Source organism: Globicephala melas, chromosome 5 (genome assembly GCF_963455315.2).
Source record: "Globicephala melas chromosome 5, mGloMel1.2, whole genome shotgun sequence".
NCBI classification, from domain to species: Eukaryota; Metazoa; Chordata; class Mammalia; order Artiodactyla; family Delphinidae; genus Globicephala; species Globicephala melas.
The window spans coordinates 89389076-89404373 of record NC_083318.1 but is presented as its reverse complement, the minus strand read 5'-3'; the positions used below and the strand labels follow the sequence as shown (position 1 = coordinate 89404373).

The 15298-nt window shown below is 38.1% G+C and overlaps 1 protein-coding gene across 1 annotated transcript in view; it reads left to right on the top strand.

Annotated features, from left to right (window-relative positions):
- Nucleotides 1-15298, top strand: part of LOC115864403 (uncharacterized) — a 38245-nt gene that overhangs the window by 2421 nt on the left and 20526 nt on the right. Inside the window, exons 3-4 of the mRNA XM_060298699.1 lie at nucleotides 1082-1149; nucleotides 9632-9701. Coding sequence (XP_060154682.1) covers nucleotides 1082-1149; nucleotides 9632-9697 — 134 coding nt within the window. The 3' untranslated portion in view covers nucleotides 9698-9701. The remainder of the gene's footprint in view (nucleotides 1-1081; nucleotides 1150-9631; nucleotides 9702-15298) is intronic.

Genomic DNA, 15298 nt, shown 5'->3' with positions numbered 1-15298 from the left:
AAAGAAGTGGAATTATAACATGAATACAATAGAACAGAATGTGAGTGGGTATATGCCTTCACATACCTTTAAATATTCATTCAAGTTAATTTCTTATCATAATAAACAAGTAAGTATATTTATATAAATATAAACAAACAAGATAATTATAAATTGTGGTAAGGTATAAAATAAATTGAATAATGTGACAGAGAGTAGTGGTGAAGGAAGATCTAATTTAGATTGAGTGGTTAAGAAAGGCCTCTCTAAAGAGGTGAAGTTTTGCAGAGACCTGAAGGAAGAAGAAGGAGCCAGCCTTGCAAAGAGCTAGGGAATGATCATTTTCTGGTAGAGGGGATAAAAAGTACAAATGCTCTAAGATGAGAAAGAGCTTAAAGGGTTCTCAGAACTGACAGGTTATGGCCTGGGCAGCCTGAGCAAGAAGAGTGGCATCAGATAAAGCTGGACATGTAGACTGAGGGCTGGCTGGGGCTCACAGCCATCTGGTTTTATTTTAAGAACATAGAGGAGTCAGCAGAGAAGTAAAATAGTAAGAAGTTAAGATAAATAATCAGAATAACATTTTATTTTTTTAATTTGGAAAATTTCAAACACATAAAGAGGGGAAGAAATTAGTATAATGAATCCATCACACAGCTTCAACAATTATCAGCTCATGATCCTTGATTAACATTTTAGAAAGATCACTCTCCCTTCTTGTGGAGAATGTTCCGGAGGAGGCCAACATGTCAGCAGGGATGCCGGAAGACTTATTGTAATAGCACAATTGTTTCTCAACAGCTGTGACTTGGTTTAGGGTGGTGTCATTAATAATAGAAAGAAGAAGTTAATAATCTCAAAATGAACAGCACTTGGTGATTCATTGATTATAGGGATTGGAGAAAAGAAGGAGTCAAAGACTACTCCTGTCATTTTGGCTTTAGTAACTGGTGGATGGTGCTGCCGTTTAGTAAAATAGGGAAGATCTGAGTCACAATTTTGAGGTGAAACTAAAAGTTCCATGTTAGATATGTTAACTCTGAAATGTCTTTTAGACATCAAAGTTGCCATGTCAGGTAGAGTTTTTTTTTTTTTTTTTCAGGTAGAGTTGACAGCTGTGCAAAGTCTGGGGAGAGCTCTGAACAGGAGATAAGAATGCAGGACACCTCAGTAAGTAAATATTGATAGTATTCAAAGCCTTAAGGTGGGCTTCCAAATAGGAATTTATATGCCAGATAAGAACAGACTTAGCAAAGTGTTACCTTTAAGCGTCTGTGTTTCTTTCTTCTCTTCCCAGATATCTCAGGTTTTTGATCACCATTTACTTCCTCTCCTTCAGTTGCAGTTATATTCTCCTTTTCCTTCAAGGTGAGGGTTTCTACAATCATAAAGAAAATGATTCATCGCATCTTTTTATAGGATAAGTTAGTCACTGCCAATGTGTTAATTAATATGTTACCCTTCTCCAAGAAAACAACAGCAGGTAAAGCCAAATTTCCAAGTAGTAGATCAGGGGAAATTTCTCCTTATAGAAGTATTTCAGTTAAAAATAATGAAATAGAGGGACTTCTCCGGTGACGCAGTGGTTAAGAATCCACCAGCCAATGCAGGGGACACAGGTTCGATCCCTGGTCTGGGAAGATCCCACATGCCGCGGAGCAACTAAGCCCCTGCGCCACAGCTACTGAGCCTGCACTCTAGAGCCCGTGAGCCGCAACTACTGAGCTTGCATGCTGCAATTACTGAAGCCCGCGCGCCTAGAGCCTATGCTCCACAGCAAAAGCCACTGCAATGAGAAGCCCATGCACCGCAACAAAGAGTAGCCCCCGCTCACGTAGCCCCCGCTCACGGCAACTAGAGAAAGCCTGTACACAGCAACGAAGACCCAACACAGCCAAAAAAAAATAAAAATGAAAGAAATAGGAATGATTGAATTATTATTAGAATATCACTATTTTTGCAACCCCCTAATGGATTAATGGATCTAGACATTGATCACCAATGGCTGCTAGTATCACAAGAGAGACAACCACACTTTATGTGTGTCCTGATGGAAGACTATATCGTCACCTGTGAAGAAGTCTTGCCAACAAAATAGAACCTGAATCTGATCAAGCCTCTATATCAGATTTATCAAATTACAGGAAATGTAGGGCACAGAAGAATATGGTAAAGAACATGTTAAATGACTCAACAGGGATGCAAGCAGCAAATCCAAACAGTGGGGAAAATATGCAGGACCTAATTTCTTCAACAAATAAATTGCAAGAAATAAATAGAGCTGAAGGAGAGACATAGAGGTTGAAAGATAAGAGACATATCATCCAGCTGTAACGTGTACAGTCATTTGCATCTCGATTCAAATAAGCAGTCTGAAAAAGAACAATAGCATATGTTTATGTCATTTATAGACAACTAAAAAATTTAAACATTGGATATTTGATGTTACTAAGGACTAATTATTATTTGTAGTGATGATGTTGTGGCTGTGTTTTTTGAGTCCTTATTTTTTAGAAATATGTACTGAAATAATTGCAGATGAAATAATATGCCTGGGATTTGCTTCAGAATAGTGTGTGAGGGGGAAAGGAAGTAGGAGTATAGATGAAGTGAGTTAGTAATTGTCAAAACCAGGTGATGAGTACATGAGGATCATTATACTGTGCTGACTACTTCTGTTTAGTTTTGAAATTTTCCATAATAAAAAGAAAACAAACAAATAGCAGGTCTCATTTTGAAAAGGCCTAGAAAAAGTGTTACTATTAATGGGGTTTTAAATGTTTAGTATAGAAGATGAGTTTTCGGACTAAGGAGTTCTTTCCTTGCCTTCACATTAGCTAGCTTTTTCTACATATATATATATAAATGTTCTTTTACCTGTAAAACTAAAAGCAAATATTCCTAATGCCAGAGAGAAGAAATGCAGAATTCAAACCCTGTAGCTAAATCTGAGCCTCAGTATTTCTTGAGTAGCTGTTCTCTTCTGATTCAGTAATGTGATCTGACTCTGAAAGAATAGATACCTGAACAACAAACATGAGATAAAGTATACCGGGCAACAAATCTTTAGTAACCTGATAAAATGCATTCCGTTGTGCAGGAGTGTTTGGGTTACATAATATCTAGATTGATGTGGTAATTATTCCATCTAATTAGTTTATTACATATTATTTTTGCTTTTATAACTACCATTTTTGATTATTCCCAATGGGCCAATCACTCTGCTAAGCTTTTTGTATATTTTATCTCTGTTTTATTTATTTCTTACACTTCCCCATGAGGTTGATATTAGGTGTTATTTTCCCTCTTTTATAGATAAGGAAACTAATGCTGAGAGGTTTTGTATGTAACTTGCTCAAGATCACATAGCTCGTTAAGTACAATCTGAATTCAGTAAAGTCCATTTCTTTCCCCCGCTTCCCAGGATGACCTAAATTAGAATGAATATATTCTAAAGGAATTTTGGCATGCTACACGATCCCATTTAACATAGCTAACAATTCAACCTGATCCTTATCAATGGACTTTAGATTTTAATTCTATATCTTCATTAAAGACAAGCCAATTAATGGTTATAAATGCTTCTCAAGGACATATTTTTTTAACATCGGTATTGGAGTATAATTGCTTTACAATGTTGTGTTAGTTTCTGCTGTATAACAAAGTGAATCAGCTATATGTATATAGATATACATATACATATATATACATATATATATACACATATATATACATATATATGTATATATATATATATATATATATACATATCCCCATATTCCCTCCCTCTTGCGTCTCCCTCCCACCCTCCCTATCCCACCCGTCTAGGTGGTCACAAAGCACCGAGCTGATCTCCCCATGCGATGCAGCTGCTTCCCACTAGCTATCTGTTTTACATTTAGTTGTGTATATATGTCACTGCTACTCTCTCACTTTGTCCCCACTTACCCTTCCCCCTCCCCGTGTCCTCAAGTCCATTCTCTACATCTGCATCTTTATTTCGAGGACATATTATTTTAATGTAATAGAAAAGAATGGAAGTATTAAAGGTTGTTTGTAAAGGTTGGTGTCTCTCAATGCGTTCATTTATCACCAAAAAACATAGAGCATCAAAACACATTATAATGTGTTACAGTGGAAGAAGGATCTTCCATTGATCCCAAACTGAAAACAGTACCCTCACTTTCAAGATGTTCATTCCTTTGAAGGTGAATTTTGTGCAATAGGATGCTAGATTTAAGGGAATGATGAGGTGAAAATCATTCATTTATCAACTCAACAAGTATTTATTGTCTATTATGGGCCTCTGTGAGCAAAAAAGCGAGGATATAGTCACTGTCATTACGAATCCTATGGATCATTGAGAAATACAGGCAAACAAAGAAAAGCAAAATTAGAAATTGTGTGTCAGGAAGGAAAGGTCCATGTTGTATGTGAGTGTATTACAGGAACCTCACCTATTTTGGTGGTCAGAGAATTGGATCCTATGCATTCAGAAGTAAATAGTATGTATTTACTCCTTGCACTTAAATTATTGATCTATGTATATATATATATATATATATATATATATATATAAACAGCATAATTTAATAAAACTTCTATCTCCCCACTCATCATTGCCAAACCATTTTGGTGTCTTAAAGCACCATGATATGGACTTCCCTGGTGGCGCAGTGGTTAAGAATCCGCCTGCCAACGCAGGGGACACGGGTTCGAGTCCTGGTCCGCAAAGATCCCACATGTCTCGGAGCAACTAAGCCTGTGCACCACAACTACTGAGTCTGAGCTCTAGAGCCCGCGAGTCACAACTGCTGAGCCCACATGCCACAACTACTGAAGCCCGCGTGCCTAGAGCCTATGCTCCGCAACAGGAGAAGCCACCACAATGAGAAGCACTTGCACCTCAACAAAGACTGGAGAAAGCCTGCGTGCAGCAACAAAGACCCAAAGCAGCCAAAAATAAAAATAAAAACACTGTGATATAGAAATTTATTTTTGTTTGTGAGAAGCCAGTCTTTTAGAACTTTTCTGAAAATGCTACTTTGAGTATAATGTTGAAGATCTTAGTCATAGGACAAACATCCTAGAAGATTTCTTACATGGGCCTTCGACTTGCTCAATAAATGTTGAATTTCTTGATCTGTCAAATTTACCCTGGTTTATAATTAATTAATTGTTTTTCCCATTAAACTTAAACCATGTAGCCACTTTTCCAGTCAGCTGTATGGGGAGAAGGAGGAAGGCTCCTTTTGAACCTATTCAGAGCTGCTTTTCCCCAGTTGATGGTACATTGCCAAGGTCAGAAAGCCTAAAATTAACTCCACCAGCAGTGTTTAGGTTTGCTTCATATAGCACATGGACTCAGGGCGCTCAGTCTGCTGGGCCTGCTTGCTGCTTCAATCTACCGTGCTCTTAAAAGTTTGTTTGCCTGGAGTGCATGTTGTGCACAAGATGTGGTAACTAAGCAGCTTGAAAGTATGTGGGGACTAAGCAAATAAGTCTCTCCTTTAATCTCAAAAAAACCTAGCAACAATGTTGGGGGGAGGAGGGTGGGGGATGGAGGAGTCCCTACTGAGTACGTCAGTTGAGAGGCTTAACTTTTAACCTTGCTGAAGTTTCCCAGAGACCAGGCTGCTGACGTGCTGTCAAAGACCAAGAGATGATGATGCAGTTTCAAGGAGTCTAAGTTTTTAGCCCACCCATCTCCATGAGGTCCTTTAGCATGAAGGACCATATATAGACATAGAGAGTATCCCAACTGGCTGCAACTTAAAAATATCCTAAGGATCAGCAGCTGTTACTTTCACCCACAGAAATTCACAGTTGGCTTAATTAAATTGCGTCTGTTCTCAAGCGCTGCAACCCTTTGGGTTGTGCCCTAGGTGCTTATGCTGCCTCCCCCATCTCCATTCCCTTCCTCAGAGTAACTTAAAGCAGAATGGATGAATGAAAGAGATCACCTTATGAGCGGTTCAAGGTTTGCATCAATATAAATAATGAAATGTGGAAGTCAGATCTTGAATCCCTGCCTAGACAACCACTGGACTTCAGGGACCCTAAGTGGCCCCTAGCCTTGGCCATTTGTTCTCTCTTGCCCGTGGCTGCTCCCACACCCTCTTCTTGGCATCTGTCTCGTGTTTTCCATAGTTGTCATAGTCACAACCACAGCAACCTGAGCAGACCACAATCCTCTTATAGCTGGAGACATGAGCTACTGCTTTACACGATATAATTCCCCTGTCCTGCACCAATAAGAATCTGGTCCCAGATAGTCAAACCATTTGTTTTTCCTCAGGAGAAATATTCCAACCCTCCCAGAATATGACTGTCCTTAAGGTCTATATGGCATCAGGGCAGCCAGGAAGCAACTACAGAGAAGACGACCAAGATAATCAGTCCCACCTTGAAATTTGACCAAGTATATCCAGATCCCTTATTTATATAGGCTGTACTCTGTGTTTCCACACCAATCATTCCATTTGAGTATAGGACAAAGAGATTTAGTAAAATAAAACCATAGTGGGCAGGCAGATTTCCTATCCAAAATAGAGCTTTTAAAGGAAGTAATCTTGTAATGTACTCCTTAAGGGATAAGGAGTGAGATCTTCCTGGAGCCCTGCAGGATAAAGGACCACTTATAAGAATCAGTGAGTCAGTAACATTTTTTGAAGATCTACCATAAACCAGTTACCCATGCTAAGGGTGAAGATACAAAAGCAAGGTGCAACGTTACCACACTCAGGGAGCTCATTTCTAGTGGCAGAGACTGACTTATAAACAAATAATTGCAGCACGAAACCATCCCTCTTATAACAGGATTATATGCAAAGGACTACAGGAGCCCAGCTAGTGAAAGTGTTAATTTGAGGAGGAAGATAGGGTCCAAGAGAGTTTTACCCAAAAAGCAAGTCTTAAAGGGTTAGTAGACTTTCTCCAGGTAAGGAACGGGTGATGGAGGAGTAAGGGGCAGACAATGGCATTGCAGAAAGATGATGTAGCACGTGTAAATCCCAGAGTCATGAAAAAAATACATGTATAGGCAAAGGAATTGTTGACTGCTACAACCATTTACACCTTAGTATGAACCCTTATTCATTCGACAAATATTTATTAAGCACTAACTATATGCTAGTTACTTATGTAAACATTGGAGATATAGTAGGGTACAAAACTAAGTCCCTACCCCCAGGATGTTTACATTCTAGTGAGGAGGAGATATTCTGAATTTGTCAGTATTACCTCTCTAGTTGTATTTGCATTTTAATTATCCCTGATTATAGCATGAAATCTCAAGCCTTATTAAAGGAAAATTTTAGAAGAATAAAGGTATCAGGAATCAAGTAGGGAAGAAATTTTAGAGTCAAAATTCTGAAAACAAAAGCAGACAATAGTTCCAATGCTCATTTGAACTCCACTTCAGCTGATATCACAGAATCACAAATCCAGTCCAGTAGGAGGTGCTGTGAATATTTAAAATACAGCCTTTAGCCATAAACTCAATGGCTGTGTGGCCAAATGGCAGGCCTAAAATTGGAGCAGGTGTGTGTGTGTTTAGAAATTAGGATGGATCCACTACTGTGTTCCCGGGAACAAAGCCTTTTTCTCTCCTTGTTCTTTCCTCCCTCTGGTAACCTCCAGGGACCTGTGTCATCTATCAGAGTCACTGTCTCAGGGCTGTCATGCTTGCAAATTCCATAACTCTTCCCCAGATCATCAACAACCTTCACAGGAGCTGGGGGCAGGGAGGAAGGTGTTGGCTACACAGCGTGGCTCAAAAGGCCAGTTCCTCCCAGGAGGCCTCAGTGGTTATTCTGGATAAAGCAGCTCTTTGTTCCCTGTGGTACTCTGGAGCCAACTGTCCTGCCTGTCCTGCCATGGCTCTTAGAGAGCTTGTATAATCATGGAAGCATATGAGAATCTAAGCCAGTGCTGGAAAGGAACCACAGAATCTTCGGGAAATGAGAGGAACTAATATTTATTTTCTGTTTTATAATTTTCTGCCAGTATCTTGCAAAGCTCTTTATATCTCACTTAATTCTCACTACAACCTTATGAGGCAGATGTTATTGTCTCAGTTCTCTGGATGAGGATATTAAATCATATCTAATATATGTAATACCAGTAATAAGTAGTAGATCCAGAATTTGAACCTAGGTCTATCTATTTCGTGGGGAATCAAAACATCCTAGAGCTTTGTATATTTAAAGAGTTGGGATTTTAGGTAGTACACAAACACAGCATTATATAATATTGAATTACATAATAGGGAAGTTGTCACCTTTAAATTCATTTCCATTTCTTCTGATTATATCAAAAAGAAAGTCTTGGTTTGATGCTAGTATGTCTTTAACACCTCTCTAACACTTAGCCTCCCTTTTTATAAATGAGCCCCAGGCTTTAGACCCAGAGACTTCAGCAGGCAGCAATATCTAGCTAGAGCCTAATAGTATTTTGCTCTAATTGAATTTATTTACATGTTCTTCTGCTACATGAGACACATAATACCGGTTTTCGGGCTTCCCTGGTGGCTCAGTGGTTAAGAATCCACCTGCCAATGCAGGGGACACGGGTTCGAGCCCTGGTCCGGGAAGATCCCACATGCCGTGAAGCAACTAAGCCTGTGCGCCACAACTACTGACCCCGTGTGCCACAGCTACTGAAGCCCGCGTGCCTACAGCCCATGCTCTGCGACAAGAGAAGCCACCACAATGAGAAGCCGACGCACCGCAACAAAGAGTAGCCCCCATTCACCGCAACTAGAGAAAGCCCGCGTGCAGCAACGAAGACCCAATGCAGCCAAAAATAAATAAATAAATTTTTTTAAATACTAGCTTTCATTTATACTAGTGATATAAAATTGGGCCTGTTAGTTAAGCTCAGGACCTCTAGCATCCAACCATCCAGATTCAGCTACTTTCTAGCTGTTTGACCTTGGACAAGTTAGTTAACCCTCAGTTTCCTCACTTGTAAAATAAGTTTTATGGTGTTATCTACTATATAAGGTTGATGTGTAGATTCAATGAAATATTGTACATCAGGCACTTAGAACAATATTTAAAATATCCTACTGTTTAGCACAGGGAACTATACTCAATATTTTGTAATAACCTATAAGGGAAAAGAATCTGAAAAAATAGATATATTTATGAATAACTGAATCAGTTTGGTATACACCTGAAACTAACGCAACATTGTAAATCAACTATACTTCAGTAAAAAAATATATACTATTGCTCAATAAATGTTAGTTACGATGAAGTTTAAAAGAAAATGAGCTGATTTACATCAGGATTTCTGATCTTTGGTACTGCTGACATTGTGGGCCAGGTAATTCTTTGCTGTGGGAGGCTGCCCTATGTATTGTAGGATGTTTGGCAGTACCCCCGCCCCCTATCCACTAGGTGCCACTAGCACCCAGTTATAACAAACAAAAATGTCTCCAGACATTGCCAAATGTTCTCCTGGGTGCAAAGTCATCCCTGGTTGAGAACGACTGATTTAGGGGAAAATGTTAGGCAAAAGCAATATTTAGATATGACAAACATCTAAACACGTAACAGGAAAAATTGAAGTTTGGGAAACACTGCTCTAAGACAGTACTATTTGAAGTTTAATTCTAAAAATCAGAAATTACTATTTTTATTTGCAGGTTTATGACAACGTTCTAAGTTTCCTATCAAAGCTAGAAGTATTCAAACAACTTAGAAGGGGCTAGACTAGTAAGTACATGAAATTCATCTTTATTTATTTTTACATCTTTATTAGAGTATAATTGCTTTACAATGGTGTGTTAGTTTCTGCTTTACAACAAAATGAATCAGTTATATATATACATATGTTCCCATATCTCTTCCCTCTTGCGTCTCTCTACCCCCCACCCTCCCTATCCCACCCCTCTAGGTTGTCACAAAGCACCGAGCTGATCTCCCTGTGCTATGCGGCTGCTTCCCACTAGCTATCTACCTTACGTTTGGTAGTGTATATATGTCCATGCCTCTCTCTCGCTTTGTCACAGCTCACCCTTCCCCCTCCCCATATCCTCAAGTCCATTCTCTAGTAGGTCAGTGTCTTTATTCCTGTCTTACTCCTAGGTTCTTCATGACTTTTTTTTCCTTAAATTCCATGTATATGTGTTAGCATACGGTATTTGTCTTTCTCTTTCTGACTTACTTCACTCTGTATGACAGACTCTAGATCTATCCACCTCATTACAAATAGCTCAATTTCGTTTCTTTTTATGGCTGAGTAATATTCCATTGTATATATGTGCCACATCTTCTCTATCCATTCATCCGATGATGGACACTTAGGTTGTTTCCATCTCCGGGCTATTGTAAATAGAGCTGCAATGAACATTTTGGTACATGACTCTTTTTGAATTATGGTTTTCTCAGGGTATATGCCCAGTAGTGGGATTGCTGGGTCATATGGTAGTTCTATTTGTAGTTTTTAAAGGAACCTTCATACTGTTCTCTATAGTGGCTGTATCAATTTACATTCCCACCAGCAGTGCAAGAGGGTTCCCTTTTCTCCCCACCCTCTCCAGCATTTATTGTTTCTAGATTTTTTGATGATGGCCATTCTGACTGGTGTGAGATGATATCTCATTGTAGTTTTGATTTGCATTTCTCTAATGATTAATAATGTTGAGCATTCTTTCATGTGTTTGTTGGCAGTCTGTATATCTTCTTTGGAGAAATGTCTATTTAGGTCTTCTTCCCATTTTTGGATTGGGTTGTTTGTTTTTTTGTTATTGAGCTGCATGAGCTGCTTATAAATGCTAAAGGAACTTCTCTAGGGAAGAAACACAAGAGAACGAAAAGACCTACAATAACGAACACAAAACAATTAAGAAAATGGGAATAGGAACATCTTTATTCTTCTTTGACCTCCTTCTCTTCTCCTGCCTTCTAGTGTGCCACCCAACACCTCCCTCTACACACATTCTCCTGAACTGACTAGGCAACATCCTTCATCCAGACTTCTTATACACCCCCTCCCCAATCGAGTACTCTTCTCTTCCCCCAGTGCTCTATTCCCTGCTTTTTGAATTCATGTAAAAATGTAATTGATGCCATATCAGTGTGTTTTCAGTTACAGACAGCAGAAAACTGTACTCTTAAATGGTTGAAACAATGAGGAAATTTATTGGTTCACAGAAATGAAGTTCAGAGATTGGGAGGTTTCAGAGTAATGTTAATTCAGTGGCTCCAGCTCTGATTTTCTATGGTTCCCTGTAGTCTGCCCTTCTCTGTGTGCTAGCTTCATCCTCTGCTTGGTGATGAATTGACTACAGCAGTTTGGGACCTCACATTCACAGGCAGCCATTTTCAGAGGATGTTAAAAGAAATTTGTCTCTGGAAGTTATCCAGTGCCTTTATGAAAGTTCAGCCTCAGGTTGTTCAGCCTTATAAGTTATTGGCCTTTAATGATTAGATGCCTGAAAAACTCTATCTCTGAAGTTCATTAGTTTCCTGGGTTGTTGATAGATTAAATAATATAAGTGAAAGCACTGTAAACTGATTTGTAAACTGATATGTAATTGTAAGATATCTTCTCTTGGAAGGGTCTTTCTTTAAAAGAATAATCGATCTACTGAACTAGATGATTCATAGTGGAGTTTATTGTACAAACACTCATAGAAAAACAATGGTGCATGAATGCCAAAGAAACCTCAAAACTGGTGCTTTAATAAAGCCAAACAGATCTCAAGGAGACCTGGTGATTGATTCTAGACTCAAGACAGCTCTGGACTACTCAGCAGCAGAATTTGTGGACCTTATTATGCTCTGCATTGATATGGCTCAGCTATAATAAATGTTTCTACTTTCTTCTGTCCTGCTCCCAACTGGCAAATTATTTCTGCATTTGTAATTCAAATTTCCAGGATGGGGATGATGATTGACTTAGCCAATACCTCATCTATTTTTGGACTAAACCCTTTACCCAGGCCACATCAAAGGCCACTGGCCAGCTTGTGGGGAGGATGTGCTTGGTCTCCATGCTTAATAATGTCTTTCAAAACCTAAATGAATGCCATTTCACACTACACAATATGTTCTTGCACAAATCAAGAAATTGACTTAAGTAAATAGAATGTGTAAAAACATCAGTACTCTGTAATTAGACTATAAATGTAATACAATTCTCTACTCAACAGATATACCCATAGGATGGGGGCTTCAAAAAAAAGAATTTTCAGAAAAACTGAAATGGGCAAGTTTAGCCAGGAAAATTTTAAAAAATAAGGGTAGTGAGGAGGTGATCAGGCTACCAGATATTAAAACATTATAAAGTTACAATGTTTAAAAGCTTGAAAAGAAATCTAGATCAATGAAAGGGAATAGGAAGAAAACAAGAAAAATAGATTATTCAGTAAATGATGATGAGACAACTGGAGAACCATCTGAAAAATCTTGGATCCCTACTTTAATTTCTTACCAAATTAAATTGTGAATGGATCAAAGATTTAAACATAAAAATTGAATCCATAAAAATACTAGAAAAAACATTGAAGAATTTTTTTATAATTTCATCAGGGAGAAAGCCTTTCCAAGCTTGACATAACTCCAGAATCCAAAGCCACATAGATATTCACAGGAGATATTGATAAATCTGATAAATGAAAAAAATTGCCAATAATGAAAAATATTAATAACAAAATTTTAAAATAGATAATTTGGGAGAAATATTTACAACATATTACAGAAGTAGTGCTTATTTCTTCGCTTTATAAATAGCTCTTATAATTCAATAAGAAAAAGATCACAACACAATTTTTTTAAATAGAGGGAAAAATACATAAACAGAATATTTTACAGCTGGTAAGTAAATGAGGCAGATCTATATAAACTGATCTTAAATTATCTTTCAGATATATTAGTAAGAGAAAAAAGGATATGGTAGAGGATAAGGAATCAGACATAGAGGGTGATTAGTTCTCAAGAGTGGGGATTCTGGCTAAACTGATTTAGCAGGATTCTTCCTAAAACTGGGCAATGCAGACAAACATGTCGGCCCAAAGTTCAAGACCTACTTGAAAAGATGGCTCAGAAGAGCCTGACTAAAGTTTGATCAAGGAGAGAGTCTTTGTTGATAGTCATAGATTCCAGGGATTAGGAAAAGGGGGTTATTATTCTGCCTACCACCAAGCAAATTGATCAGCCAAAGAGAATCAACTGAAAAACTATTATAAGCAATAAAATAATTCATTAGGGTGGCTGAGTATAAAATTAATGTATAAATTAATATAAAAAAGACAACATCCCATCCATCTAGCAACTAAAATATAAAATACATAGAAATATCTATGTTCTTGATTACTCAAGAAAACAGTAAAAGTGTTGTTGAGAAGGGAAAATATCAACCTGGGATCAGAATTAGGAAGAATTATTTTTCAACGTATCCTCTTTTGCATCATTTAAGTCATTTCATAGCCATATGCTGTTAAACATATGAGTCTGATCTTGTCAATGCCTACTTAAAATTCGGTATTGGTTTTTTGGATGTTATTGCTGCTTGCCAGAATTGTTTTTGTGGGTTTGTTTTTGTTTTTGTTTTTGCTGTCTATTATCCAACTCCCTTTTCCTATTTTGGGAGAATCTGCTACTGTGTATGGTTTCAGTAGGACTCAGTGCTCCATCATTTTCTATGGAAACTGAAGAGGGCAGAAATGGGATCTTCCTGCCCAGGGCATTGACTCTGGAGGTGGTTACACTGAAGCCAGGGACACTTAGCTCTATCATGGGAATCTGCAGAAGCATCCCACACAGGTGGAGGTGTTCCATTTTAATTAAAAACAGCCATTGTACTTTGTGGTTTTTTGCTTGTTTGTTTTTGTTTTTATTTATTTGGCTGCGTCGGGTCGTAGCTGCGGCATGTGGGATCTTCATTGAGGCATGCCGGCTCTCTGGTTGAGGACCATGAGCTCAGTAGTTGTGAGGTGTGGGCTTAGTTGCCCCGCGGCATGTGGGATCTTAGTTCCCTGACCAGGGATCGAACCCGCGTCCCCTGTGTTAGAAGGTGGATTCTTAACCACTGGACCACCAGGGAAGTCCCTGTACTTTGTGTTTTTTGACCCAAAGGAGCATCTTGGTTTTTTTCTGTTTTCCAGATCTTATCTTCAGCCTCTTGCTGATGTTGTGAATCCCGAAAACTAAGTAATAATATGTGATTTTTTTCCTATTTCTTGCGATCAAAAACCCTAATTCCAGGTATCAGTCAAACCCCTTAGCAAGTCATACAAGGACCCTCCTTTATTTTTAGGCTTATCTCTAGTCTACCTCATTCCCGGTACATACCTGGATTTTCTATAATTTCCCAAACATGCCATGCCTTTTTACCCCTCTATACCCATATAGAATATTTTCTTTTCCCAACAGAGAGGTAAATGCCTTCTGAGCTTTTAATACCCACTTAATTCAACCATACTTTCTCTGCATCATCCCCTCAGTACTTTCTCTCTTACTTCTATGGTCTATTACAGTATTTATCATATTATGTCTAAAGTATTTGAACTATTCTGTATCAGACTGAGAATTCTGAGGTTTGCTCAGACCACCAGGGCCTGGTCCAGCACAAGGCATGTTGAGGCACCTTAATAAGTGTTAACTGACTATATGAATGAAATTAGTTAAATGCATTTTTGATGATTCAAGATTATTTTGACCACCATCACCCTTTTTTTTTTTTTTTGGTCCATTTCACTATAGCTCTTTGGGGTTATGAAAGGGTAGAGTATGATTTGTTCCTTTAAAAATCTATTTAATATTTTGCAGCTTAAAAATAGCTTACACATATATTTTCTTAGTTGATTTTTGTTACAATCATGTGTGGCAAACTAGGGTAATGAGTTTCAGAGAGATTAACTTTCCTAAGATTATATGACATATATATATATGGTAATAATAATATAAAATTAATAAAGGAAAAACGTGTAAAATATTATCCAGTTGTGTGGTTGGGGAAGCTGAGATCACCAGTCAGTACATGGTAAAGCTGAACTTGAACTGTTGAAATGGAATCAGTGTCCCAAATCATTATGCTACTCTGGTAATTTTACTGTATCCTCCTGCTGTTATTAATGGCCATACTTATGGCTTCGTATAGTTTCTTTTTCTGCTATTTTCTTGCAATGCCATCTTGCTGCTGCTAATTCACTATTTCTTATCTGTGCTGGAAAACAGATAAGTAAACCTATTGTGTCTAAAATTAAGAGGAGGAAATGAATGAATATCTATGGTTTCTGTAACACCTTTTATGAGAAAAACTTTATTTTGTTGTTGTTCACGTTTTGATTCTCCATCATATTCTATTT